The sequence below is a fragment of the Trachurus trachurus genome (assembly GCF_905171665.1).
Source record: "Trachurus trachurus genome assembly, chromosome: 14".
NCBI lineage: Eukaryota > Metazoa > Chordata > Actinopteri > Carangiformes > Carangidae > Trachurus > Trachurus trachurus.
The window spans coordinates 24,496,599-24,510,224 of NC_139903.1; the positions used below are offsets into that span (position 1 = coordinate 24,496,599).

At 41.8% G+C, this 13,626-nt stretch overlaps 2 protein-coding genes across 2 annotated transcripts; one reads left to right on the forward strand and one right to left on the reverse strand.

Annotated features, from left to right (window-relative positions):
* Window positions 1-769: 769 nt before the first annotated feature.
* On the reverse strand, window positions 770-4,578 carry exosc8 (exosome component 8). The gene is made up of 11 exons (XM_083986489.1): window positions 4,545-4,578; window positions 4,116-4,152; window positions 3,931-3,994; window positions 3,755-3,828; window positions 3,610-3,655; window positions 3,041-3,146; window positions 2,881-2,926; window positions 2,701-2,797; window positions 2,345-2,465; window positions 2,149-2,255; window positions 770-982 (listed from the first exon to the last, which is right to left on the reverse strand). The coding sequence occupies exons 1-11, from the start codon at window positions 4,559-4,561 to the stop codon at window positions 864-866; spliced, it is 834 nt and encodes a 277-aa protein (XP_083842615.1). The 5' UTR covers window positions 4,562-4,578; the 3' UTR covers window positions 770-863.
* Window positions 4,579-5,116: 538 nt separating this feature from the next.
* Window positions 5,117-9,815, forward strand: alg5 (ALG5 dolichyl-phosphate beta-glucosyltransferase). Its single transcript, XM_083986488.1, has 10 exons — window positions 5,117-5,432; window positions 6,106-6,274; window positions 6,531-6,577; window positions 6,801-6,869; window positions 6,976-7,068; window positions 7,172-7,285; window positions 7,388-7,447; window positions 7,544-7,695; window positions 8,537-8,622; window positions 8,998-9,815. The coding sequence occupies exons 1-10, from the start codon at window positions 5,370-5,372 to the stop codon at window positions 9,111-9,113; spliced, it is 969 nt and encodes a 322-aa protein (XP_083842614.1). The 5' UTR covers window positions 5,117-5,369; the 3' UTR covers window positions 9,114-9,815.
* Window positions 9,816-13,626: the final 3,811 nt, after the last annotated feature.

Consider the following 13,626-nt stretch of genomic DNA (forward strand, 5'->3'; position numbering starts at 1 on the left):
TCTTTGTCTGCCTCATTGTGGAGACCGCAGACAAAAAAAAACAACCTTTTTTTTTTTTGCTGTTTCCGTTTGTCTTTTTTCTAGCTGACAAATTTGTATGTAATGGTTGTCAGAGGTTTTGGAGAACCAAAACTGTGTCCACCATAGAGGATTGGGGTTTTAGAACCGGGAGCCCTACGCTTAAAGAACCTTAGTGATATTTTTTTGAGATGAAACAGAAAAAAGATGGTTCTTGTAGGTTGCGGGCTTCCACAATAACAGGTCGCCCCTTCAGGAAGACTTTTTTTTTTTTTTTTTCTACGGAGACCCCTGTGGACCGAGGGGATCATGAATGCTCATTCTCAGAGGATTCCTCATGAGCCTTCCTGATCCTCGTGCCTCTGCTTGGTTGACCCCACCCCACCACCCCCAACCACGGTAGAAACTGCCCTTTAAGCACGGATCCCAGCTGAGCTTATCGACACCAAATCCTCCATATAACCATTACATGTGAAAATGCAAATCTGATCTTGGAGTAGTGCCTGGGGGCAGCTCTCTACCTCTCAGTCTGTTGGAAGTTTTTCTTCTGTTAGCAATCCCGGCACAGGGCTCAACCGAGGACTCAAGATCAACATGCAAGATGGTGTACCTGCTTTTGTACAGCACATTTTGAAAAGGCGTTTTCCTTTTAATTAGTTCAGGAGCCATGGGCGTATTCTTACGAGACATCAACTGAGTGTGTGTGTGAGACGTTTCTGGACACTGAGAAATAATTTTTTAAGCAGTCTTTGTCAGCAGTTTTATTGTTATTAAAAAAAAAAAAAGAATATATATTGACAGTGGAAAATACAGCTTTTAGGTAAAAAAGCATTGTGTGCGGCTCTTCATTGCGATGTCTTCACACTGTGTATGACTTTGTGGATGAGTTTCTGGATCTCTCTCTGTCGCGCCGTCGCTCGGTTGATGCACTCCTGCAGCCTCTCTCCTGACAGCGACGTCCCACCTGAGCCGGAGGGAAAGATTCAGCGATGGTTTATGTGCGTTCAGCTTCTTACAACAGTCAGAATGGTTTGTTAAAGGAATAGTTGCATTGCCAACATTTTGGCAAATTGGCCCATTGCCATAATCCCTATAGTTTTAGGCGTAGGTTCGTTACCTTTAACCAAGCTATTTTTAGAACGGCAGAGCCGCAAGCTGCTCAGAGCTACGCTACGGAGGCTAATGGGATTTCTTGGTTTCCCTCATCAAACTCATCAAATACACAATCCAACAACTCCAAAACACTCATGGACAAGTCCTGCACTTTCACCACGCTATGAGATAACGGAACGTTATGAGACAGAGTTGTTTTCAAGGTGAATTCAGACACTGCTTGCTGAAAAACTGCCCCCGACGGGAATGCGAATCAGAGGTTTTGCATGAATTTACCTCGAAAACAACTCCGTCTCGTAACGTTCTTTCTTCTTCAACTTTGTCTGACTGAACACACTGTGTAAAAATTCCAGGCTAGGTTCGTGCTAAATGTGTGATAACAGCTCAAACACTAAAATCCAAGACACGCACAAAGAAAATCCAGGGCAGAAATCTGTTGTGTTCTGGTTTGGAATTTTAATGTGGCATGTGTTCACCTGGGTCTTAGCAGAAATGCCAAAAACCAGCAACAGAACGAAGGAGTAGCGGGTAACTAGTTGGGCTGCTCAACCAATTACAGTGAAATAGAAATCGCCATCTAGCCAAGAGCAATATCCAAATGGCAGGAGCTGCAGTCTTTTTTGGATAAATGTAAAATGTGTAACAAACCATATTCTCAAGATGGAAGGACATGTTTGTTATTTTTTTTGGAAGACCCTATCTAATCTAATCAACAATTTAATATTTTAAGTGAAAATGAAAAGCACAGTATCTGCCCATAAAATCGTAATACAATGTTTTTTGCCTCTCATTCAGCCTTAGTATCTTGTCTTAAAAAAGCTTTTCATTACATTTAACTTTATTTTTTAACTGATTAACAACTTTTGGTTTAGTTTTTTTTTTTTTAGCTAAAACAATATACCCAGATAAACCGGACTAATGTAGTATAGTATTCATAGTTTAAATGTAACCTTTGTATTCTTAGATCATTCAAAAGGTCTAATATGATCGATAACAAATCAGACTGTGTATTCTGACCTGGTTTGTGAAGAGAGCAGAGTCGGTCTTTGTCATCCATCACCACCGTGAGCTGAGCTGTTGCTAGAGTCTCCTCCTCAGCCGTGGGGTCTACGATCAGTATGGAGCTGTGCAGAGAGCAGATCCAGGATCACACATCTGGACGGTGAATGTGGTTTTTATTCTGGCAGGACAAACTGTGAAGTCATTGACTTACTTGTCGAAGATACAAAAAGAGGTCGCGACTGCATGTTTGTGAATATTCAGCCCATGTCTCTTTTCTAAATTGACCTCTGGTGAACATGTCTCTGTGTTGATGGTGATCTCTGGGAGTTGAGCTGGAGAGAGAAGCTGAATGTTAATATACTGATAAAAAAAAAAGCAGCTTACAAAACAGAGAGGGATCATACATGACCATGGTGGCCAGTAGTTGTGTGCATGAGACTGAAGAATGTGCTGCAAAATATTGCAGTTACATTAAATGTCAGGCACAGATAATTGATCGTTAAGGGATTACTACTTCGTGTCAGCTGCAGTAACAGTGAACTTGATCGTTTTTATGACAGTACATACTGTTCTTCAGAGCAGCCAACAGGGCGATGACACAAGCGTCCAACAAGTTGCCATCGTAGTCGAGACACATGATGTCACAGTAGAGCACCCAGCAGAGCTGCAACCAGAACCGGCACCATCACAACCCATGATCTCAACATTTAACTACAATCTTACAGCCACCAGTGTGTGTGAGTTTACCTTTCCTCTGTCGATGCACAAGTCCTCTGTTTGGATCACTTCAGAGCTGCAAAACCCATATGGAAAAATCACTGGCAGGCATAAAGACATCCAACACACACCTAAAGGAACCTTAGGAGATGTATATTATATATAAATATATCTACTGCAGTAACTGCACCTTTCGATTACATCAGCGATGAACTGGCTGGCAGCCTGGGCCTGCTCTCCTGGCGGGCCCGGTCGAAACCGAGACGAACACAGAGGTGGCAGGTCCACGTTGGGCACTAACAAGGATGGAGACAGTCATGGAGTCTGTTTTATCAGTTCGCTTAGTCAGAACCTTAGAAAACGTACAACTTGAATTATTTTTTCCAACTTTTTATTCATGTATTCCTTGTAGACATGCACTAAGAGTATATCCTATGATTAGGTCACTGACCTCTTAACGACATATAGATAGCATTTCTAGCCTCAATATCTGCTCAGGCTGAGGCACACGTGGAGAAAATTCCAGTAAATGTCAATAATGTGATGTTTTTTATACAGTCATAAAATAAAACTTGCATAGCTGAGAAAACCTTATAAATCCCCAACTATAAATCAGCTCATAAAGGGAAAATGCCAATTTGACAGTCTGAATTATGCAATTATGTCATGAAAACTGGATAAATTCAGGATGTTTTAATTATGTACAGTTGCATAACATTAGGAACAAACGTGGCGAACACTGCTCTCATCAGCACTTACCAATGTAACCTTTACCAGGTGCTTCCACTGTAGGGTTTGCCAACTCCTGCACACAAAGAAAACACAAAAAAGGAGTAAACATCTATTTATCTGTTCCAAACCCATTTCAGTAAGGGTTTTAACTAATGTGTTCAAGGACATTTACCGCTTTGATCCCACAGATGACTGTGGTGTTTCCAAGCTTCACCAGGGCTGAGCCATCTGCTGTGGATATGGACCCTGAACAGAGAGGATGGTCCCACGTTTATATAAAACAAAAACAAAAAACAGCAGCACAGGAACACAAGATTTATAGTGTGGATGAGGATCAGTGTGTCTCACCTATGTTCAGTGTTGTGGTTCTGAACTCTGTCAGCTCCCGTCCATCAGGCCGACAGTTTTCTTTCTGAAAAGGAAAGCTTTGGATGTGACTTGGCTGCTGACACTGACATTAACGATAAATAGAAACATGTGGTCATTAATTCAAAGTAAATCTGAACATCAGCTGTGTTTGAATTCCCACTGACCAGAAAGCTCCTGTGGTACTCCAGAGGCTCAGCAGTCCTGCAGTGAATAAAGATTTGTTAACAGAGACTGAAACGTCTGATATTATATAGTGACAGATTCCGCTTCGTCTTCCGTAATTCACATAAATTCATAATTCGCTTAAGAAAGGTAAGATCCTAACGTTACACCACGGACGGGACTGTTTGTTGCGTCTATCCCTCATTAAGTAACTCCTCAGCAGTCAAATACATAGGATATGATATATTCTACACATGACAACTGCAGCACTGATGAGCAGAACAGGACCCAGATTTGTCACCGATTGTTGATCTTTATTTTTCTGACCGCAGTCGACGATCGTTTCTAATGATTTATTGTCTTTAAAACTAAGATTCAATCACATCAAAGTGTCATTTTCGATTCAAAAGCCACAGTCTGTTCAAACTTACTTGAAACCAGCCGCCATGATGTTTTGATTAACCACGTGGGGTTACGAGTTCGCACTACGGAAGCCGGTAGGAGAAGCGCAGTGCGATTTTTTTCCCCCCTTGTCCTCTCCCGTTAATCACCACACCTGTGTTATGTGGTGGCTCTTTCCCGATGCCCGTTGTCCAGGTTAGAAACTTCAGGAATAAACCACTATGTCTAGCCAGCTAACTAACTACCCCATCGACAGTATATCTATTTTTTAATAAGTTGTTGCTGAAAGTGACTGACGACTGTCAAAAAATAGCCACAAAACAAGCTCTGTGGACAAAGTAAACGGTTTAAACAGTCTTTATCCTGAAGTAGAAGTCCTTGTGAAAACGAACAGCATGTCTGGATACAGTTCTCTTCTCTTCAAACTTTATTTATTGCACATCATTTACACAAATATCATATTGTGCTGGGATGGGAAGAGGTAGCTAGTGCAGCAGCCGTCGTTCCCACCCCCGGCCTCCAGGGGTCAGTGCAGGCGGCCCGGGGCCTGCCGGTGCTCTCTTGCCTCAAACTGATGATGTGGTCGAGAACAACTTGTCACTTCCTTGTCACCCTGTGTACAGTTGTGATTGGAAGTGGAGTCCATTGAACCACCCTCGGAGTTATGGAGCTATAGGGTCTGTCTGTCAGTGCTTCCGTGCTCTCATCAAACTCCTAACCGAGTATTTTTCTGTCCCCGGGGAGCGGTGGTCCGGGCTGCGAGACACGGAGAGCAGCCGGGAGAAGACGAGCTAGCTCCGGAGCTAGCACTGTGAGTGGTGGTCTGTCAGTGGCTGGGGGACACCTGATGGAAAATGGATTGCCTCTGTGAAATAGTTCAAGCCCTGGTCGCATTAGCAGCTCTAGCATTGATTGTGGTAAGTAGCTGTGATAATAAGTTGATACTGTGCTGGCAGAGGGCTGTGTTGTTTTGTCTTAATGTAAGACACAGGCTGTCTAAAAGTCATTTGTTTGGGTCTTTGCCATTTCTGACTTTTCCATAAGAAGCCCTCAGCAGAGCGACGTGCTGATGCAAGTCGAGAACCTTAAAGATGAACTTGGGTTTTCCCCGAGTGTTATGACATTGCCTTTTCTCTCTGCCTCTGTTGATAAAAGCTTAAGTTTAGTTGTTAATGCTAAGAAAAGCTCCAAAACATCAGCAGCAGAAGGTTCATCCTTAAAAGTTGATTTTATCCTATAAGACAACAAGATATATTTAACACACTGGTTTAAAAAAAAGTAGTCTATTCACAGATAGATGATTCAATCTCAAATTTGTCAATGATATTTTAAGATAACAAATATAGCTGAGGAGGCTGTGAGACATTAAATCAAAGCATGATTAAGGGGAAAAGCTCTGGAGTTCATGGTCACAAAGTGTCTGTGTGTTTGCTACTTTACTGATTTAGTAGAAGTTGTGACATTTAACAGAGGTAATGAAGTAATTAGTACACCCTCCAGCATTGATTCAGTTGTCTTCTATTCAGTGATGTATTAAACTCCATAAGTACCTGAGGGCAGGTTTAAAAACAGCCCCATTGTCCTTTTCAGGTGCTGGTTGTAGCGCACGTCACTGCGGGGATGGTGAATCTGACACGCCACGAGAAGGAGAAATACTTCCTCACCTCCTCAGGAGAGAAGGAGCTGTTTCCCAGCCTGCACGACCCCCACTCCAGGGAGCTGTCCGTGGTGATCCCGGCCTACAACGAGGAGCTCCGAAGTGAGTGACAGTCACAGGATTCATGTAAAATGTTTAGGTCATTAGGATGAATGTGTTAAGTTCTGCTTTTATGTTGTAAAATGAATCACAACGTACAGTTTACTATGTGGTGAATGATCAATTATACACCACCCATCGACGAGTAAAGCATTCAGTTTCCATGCAGATGGGTGCAGTTCAAGTTAAGTTACATATTTCACCTTAACACCTGCAGTTGGATGTAGGTACTAACGTGTGTACGACTCTGTCATTGCAGTGCCTGTGATGTTGGATGAAGCCATGGAGTACTTAGAAAACAGACAGGTAAGTGCTCAGCCTCATATGAGCAGCGTTGAATTAAATATTAACCCTAACTTTAAGAATTATTTTTTATTACTTGTACTGATCTGAGTGAAGCTTCTCTATCATCTTTTAAAGGAAGATGATGGTTATGCCTGTTATTTTCAAAAGGGCCAGTAGGTGGCAGCATTCAACTGTAAAAGTACCTGTTGTGAAATGAATCCTTCATGTTATTTCCCTCCTGCAGAAAGAAAACCCCTCTTTTACCTATGAGGTTATCGTGGTTGATGATGGCAGCAAAGACAAAACCACAGAGGTAATCATTTAAAACCTGTTTCCAAGAAATGTATTTTTGCCCAGCTCACTTCTGCGAAGTTTCAAAATGATTTGCTTTGCGAGTTAACACTGTGATGTCCTGTCAGGTTGCTCTGCGGTACAGCAGGAAGCATGGAGCGGACAAAGTGCGGGTCTTGACCCTGGTGCAGAACAGGGGGAAAGGAGGAGCTGTGCGGATGGTGAGACTGTCTTTAGTTTGTCTGGATGCAGCACAAAAGCAATAATATAGAGTTTAATTTGTATTGTTTATATGTTTTTTTAATAACTTTGTTTCATCCACAGGGAACTCTGAGCTCCAGAGGTAAAGTCATTCTGATGGCCGATGCTGATGGAGCAACAAAGTTTTCTGACCTTGACAAAGTGGAGGCAGGACTCAGAGGCCTCGACCCTAAACCGGTGTGGCTGTGTTCAGTTTTGTGTAGCTCTGATTAAGACACATTTGTTAACTAAAGGCATTTAGTGTGTGACCATCATTTTAACCGCTGTCTGTCCATTTAGGAGAACATGGGAATTTCCTGTGGTTCCAGAGCTCATCTGGAGCAAGACTCGGTCGCCCAGGTAACTGACTGTTTTCTTTGTGTTGCTTGGAGTCTGCAGCATCGGAGACCGTGTGTGTTTAAGCGTTAAGTAACTGCTGCTGTGTCTCTGCTGCAGAGATCCATGTTTCGTACATTCCTCATGTATGGATTTCACTTCCTGGTGTGGTTCTTGTGCGTGAGAGGGATCAAGGACACACAGTGCGGCTTCAAGCTTTTCACACGTGAGGCTGCAGTCAAGACCTTCTCCTCTCTTCATGTGGAGCGATGGTAAGGACTCACACTGCACCATGGAGACATCTTGTATTAACACGATCACGCAGTAACAGCTGCTTTATCTTCCATCACGTACTCTTTTTGTCTTGGTGGCTACTGCGCGCTTGTCTAGTCTTGTGCCTCTGTGTAAATTGAGCCCACCTGTTTCTCTTTGGGAACAAATGTTTATAAAACCATGTTTATGACCTGCACATTCACCACGCTATGAGATAATAATGTAATGTTACAAGACAGAGTGGTTTTCTAGGTAAATTCATGCAAAACAGCTGATGCGCGTTCCTGTCGGGGGCAGTTTTTCGGCAAGCAGTCTCTGCATTTGCCTCTAAAACAACTCTGTCTCGTAACCTTCTGTTTTTATCTCATAGCGTGATGTGGTAGCGTTTTGGAGTTGTTGGATTGTGTATTTGATGAGTCTGATGAGGGAAACCAAGAAATCCCATGAGCCTCCGTAGCGTAGCTCTGAGCAGCTCACGGCTCTGCTCCACCGTTCTAAAAATAGCTTGCACCAACAATTAAAGGTAACAAACTTACTCCTAAACTATAGGGATTATGGCAATGGGCCAATTTGCTAAAATGTTGAACTATCCCTTTAACACAGTGAACAAAGTGATGGTTTGAAAACATTTTGTTAATCTGTAGTAAAACTCGTAGTACATTCAATTGTAGTTCTCAGCTCGTTCTCAGTTTTTAATACTGAGTAACAGAGAAGTCTGACTTCCACACCCATCACTTTGGATTGGACCTCTTTTTTTTTTCTTCCCCAAATCTGCAATAAAACCTTTTTTTATTTTTACTGCAACAACTTTTGAACATGTGTTCACTTCTTTCTTCACAGGGCTTTTGATGTGGAGCTCCTGTATATTGCCCAGTGTTTTAAAATCCCCATAGCAGAGGTGGCCGTCAACTGGACTGAAATAGAAGGTGGGTTTTCCATGGAATATGTGGACATGTGTCCCCCCATTGTCCCACCTAGGTCTATAAATATCTCTGTTGTGTTTCCAAGTCTACGATTGGCTGATTGACATAACATTGCATAGTAAATCTTAATTTAACTTTTTGTCAGTATTTATATGGTATACATGTTAATACCTGCTGTGTTTGTTGTTTGTTTTCCATGTTGACACATTTACAGCAGCTGTTCCTAATCCTGCTAAGTACTGCTGTGATGAAGTCTTTTGTGCTGGTATTACAGCACGGCTCATCAGCATTAAATGTCTACAAACCGTTATATTTCCAGAATTTGTCCCATTAAAAACATCACTTGAGAATTAAGTTCCTGTGTGTTTGCTCTGCCAGGATCCAAGCTGGTCCCGTTTTGGAGCTGGCTGCAGATGGGACGAGACCTGATTTTCATTCGCCTTCGCTACATCACCGGAGCCTGGAAACTGGAATCTCCACATAAGACTGACTAGCCAATCACACAGGCCCTGGTATCCTAGAAACAGCCTATGATAGGGCCACCAAACCTTTGAATGAGGTGGGATTATCAACTGTGTCCATCAGTCACAAAGAACAGAGTACAGTACGCCTCATTGTTTTGTCTTTCCAAACATCACCGGAGGTGCAGTAATGACACAGTTGTGGGCTCCTCGTGGTCCTGCCTTTTTTTTTTCTTCTTTTTTTAAATCAGATATCGGCTTGTGATGGCCACTGTTACGCACATTTCTGTTGCCACGGTTTACAGGATGTCTGTATGACTGGTGTATTTGTAAAGTTACTTACTGTTTATTTTCATTGCCAATCAGCTGTAAGTGAGAAAGACTTGTAGGAAATGTGGAGGATGTGAAGGATGTGTTTAATGTGCGTGTTATGACAGGTAGACCGGACGGTGTTATATGAGATTTTCAAAGGGGGAGGGATAGTTTTTTTAAGGGATCTTGGCTGTGGGCTGATGGGCTGGATGACTTGAATCCAAATAAAAAGAATGTCAATGGTTTATTTTTTGAAAATGATTATTCATCCAAGTAGTGCAGCAAAAATGAGTTTCTGTAGATGACTGACCTCACAGAAATGTGAGGTATTTTTATAATTATTTAATAAGTTTAGCATGCAAAAATTCCAAATATCTGTTGATTGAAGGCTTCCAAAAGTTCACTTCCTTAATTTGATCTTCAATTTGAGATCACTGTAAATTTAATATTCCGAGCTTTGGCCTGTTGATGTACTCTCAATTAATCAATTCCGCAACAAACTGATCATCACATTAGTTGATAATGACAGTAAAAGTAAGTTGCAGCACTGATATTACAGTAAACACATGTTTTTTATTGATTTGTGGAAATGTGCTTTTTTTTGGGGCAATTTTGTATGAGGTTGTGTGAAAGTCCAAGAAGTGACAACAGCAGAAACACATCAACAGAACAAATCTCTGTGCTAAAACCTGAGGGCCCCAGCAGCAGTCAGAGGGCCCAACTCATGACCATGTAATTGATACCTTCTGTATCAGTATTGCCATCAATCATTATATGACAGAAAGCAAATGGAGACGAGTTTAAACTGGTTAACTGTGTGATAGATGTTGTATTTGTTAAAGCATGTGGGATAATAACTCTTTTATCTTGTAATGTTAAAGCATGACTGAATCATCGATTTCTCATGCAGCTCACAACTTGTATCGGGATCAAACAAAATCTGATGAGGTTTTGTTTCACATCTCGACAGCATTCAAAACTTTGCCAGGTTGCGTCCTGATGGTCTATCAGTCAGCTTCCTGTCCCTTTGTCTCTTTCCTGTCCCTGACACAAAGCATCACCCTGCTAATGTAATTTTTCGCTGCAAAATTCAACAGATGCACTATCTTAACTGGATCTTAACACAGAGGGCGCACAGTGCAACAATGAATGACGGCTTTCATCCTAGGTCACTGGTTCCCAAAATTGATGGCTATAGGGTTTCTATCAGGCATTCTACAGAGAGGACCGGGGTCAGGAAAATATCTGTTAAATATCATTAGTAGAAATCTGCAGAATATGACTCTACTTAGTTTATTTAATTTGGTATAAAATTAGATTTAACAGCTAAAATCCTGAAATTAAATTAGCCGGAATCAGCGATATAAAGTTTTATTATGTTGGGTATGTTCAGCTTTTCCTTGACATGAAGCAGAGTGGGAGAAACCTGGATTACATTATGTGTCACCAAAGTTGTCCCTTTTTTTTTTTTTTCCTGTCTCTCGAGCTTCATGTGGACATCATCTTGGAAAATGTCCAGCAAGCGTTTTTGCGGTTCCAGTAAATGAAGTTCTTCATTGAGCTGTTTTCTTATGCAAGCCTGAGGTCTACACTTCATGTTGATGAGGATGTCTCTGGGGCCTCCCGGAGTCCCGGGGAGAGCATCCTGTTTGTGCCCTGCCTGCCTGTCTCTGTCTGTCTGTCTGTCTGAGCAGAGCAGTCGGACCATGAATCATCATCTGGCCGCGCAGTGAGAAGGTGACAGATTAAAGATTTACATGCGGGATAAATCCTATTGATTCAAGTTTGTTTTTCTGCAGGAAATTAGATTGACTTCAACAACGTAATGCCAAAATAAATAGGCTCATTTCTGAATTTGAATTGATATATGACACTAAACTGATTTTCAGCGGCCGCATGAATAAATCAGTCATTATGATGCTGAATTGTTGCTATTCATATGTCCACAGAGTGTTAAAAAAAAAAAAAAAAAAAAACATTTATAGCTTTCATCGTTTTGATCCTCTCGCAGCTTCCCTGGGGGCCCTCGGACCATATTTTGGAAATCCTCTGCTCCTATACAGACCAGCACCACCTATTTGCGGGCACACCGGGCCACTTTGATCCCGGTGGTGCATCTTGATGATCCACCTGGTGGTTGGGGGGAAAAAAGAATGAAATCATGAGGTTTTAGCCGTGATCCCCAGAGTGGTTTCACTTCGTGTTGGGAGTATTGTTACGTTCCGCAGCAGTTGCTGTAAACTGTGAAAATGTCAAACTTGTAGACTCACTGTCGCCAGCCGGGCTTGCGTCATTAACTGGACCAGTCACGGCACTCCCAATAAAGGATCGTATCCATCCGCAATGAGAAAGACCTCTGCGTGACTCCCAACAATAGATAATGAAACAACTTCGATTTTTTTTTTTAAAGAAGAAAAACATTTCACAGTCAGATTAGCGAGAGTGAAGTGGTGAAGGGAGATCGTGGATACATCCTGTCATGCACATGACTTTTTACTTTTACATTGTTGAGGCTACAGGTGTAAGATGTGTGCGCGTGCACATTAGTAGTAGGTTATAAATAGTTATTAATGTAGTTATTAGTTATTTGATGTCAGATTTGACGATGTTGAAATTACTAGTAAATGATTTAGCCTGCTGTGTCAGGAATAACTGATATCTATTTATTTATATCACATCACTGTTGTAACTTCCTACAGAGGAAGTGAATATCCTACTGACTGCATGACACTTTCATCATCACTGCACTGACAGCCACCTGCTCCTCCCTTGTTATTATACCTTATCAAAAGGTTTATATGCATAGATAGATAGATAGATAGATAGATAGATAGATAGATAGATAGATAGATAGATAGATAGATAGATAGATGTAAAAAATAAATAAATAAATAAAAACGTGCAGGAGAAGGCTACTGCAGAAGAACCTGTCCCATGGGACAGGTTCTAAATACCTGATCAACAACAAACTGTGAGCATATTGGAGAGGTCAGAGTATCTGGAGAAAGGAAACAGGTGAGGTGTTTTCTTCCTGGCCTTAATAGTTAGAGTCAGGCCGTAGTGGGTCTGTCTGTAGGGGAGACTCAGGTGGTAGCTGCGCATAACACATGCACGTGTGCGCGCGTGCATGTGGCTGTGGGTCCTGGGTCTAAAATCCCTGAGATCCTGGGAAAGTTCCAGGAGGGGGGAGAGAGGGAGAGAGGCGGAGGGATCTGAAAAGCAGGCGCTGCGGTTCCAGCCAAGCTGACGCCGCCGTGGCTGTGTGGCGCTCGGCTGGAGGAGTGGAGGCTCCGGGCTCTACAGACCTGCGTCAATAATCCCGCAGAGGACCAGGCCGATACCGGAAAACACTGAGGTTTCACTTTCACAATAAAGGCGACTGGCCCCAGTCAGTGTGACTGTAGCTACTAACCTATGGCTATATTCACGAATTAACCGTTGAACAAAAACATCTTGGCTATAAAAAAAAAAAAAAAAAGTAGGCCTATTGATCATGTTCTTTTGTAAATCAGCCAGAAGTGGTGGTGACCAAATGTTCAAATCACTGCACATACATTTTATCACTTTCAGTTTTAAAAGATAGCTACGTTTTTGACAAAAGACCTTCATTTATGTACTATTGCACCAAACATGCAGATGTGATGATGATATTTAACTACATAGCCTAATTATCTTAGGGTTCCTTCCTATAGCCTAAGTTATCTTTTTTTCATTATTCCCCAAAACATATTATATATTATACATATTATAATATTTTATTTTATTTTTTACAATAATGAAAAAATATCTTGATTAAACTCAATCTGACCACTAGGCTACAGTTTTATGTAGCCTAAGCCATGAAGTGTAGTGTAATTGACTAATGGTCGAATCATGATTAGGCTATGTTTAGCCTATTATTGTTATAATAACATATCTGTTAGACTTTGTATTGCACTAGACTTCATTGGTTAAATGTGTTGACTGTCATCTATGTTATGTTGTCTTGCGCTGACCTTGCATCACAGGCCAGCTGTTGATGATGCGTTTTATTTTGAAATCCACAGCTGGATGTCATCTGTATGGACGCTCGCTTGACACCTCAGCGTCAACACACATGCCCACAGACACCACCCGCACATACACACTCTCTCTTACACACACACACACACACACACACACACACACACACACACACACACACACACACACACACACACACACACACACACCTTCGCTGCCTCAGTGTGTTACA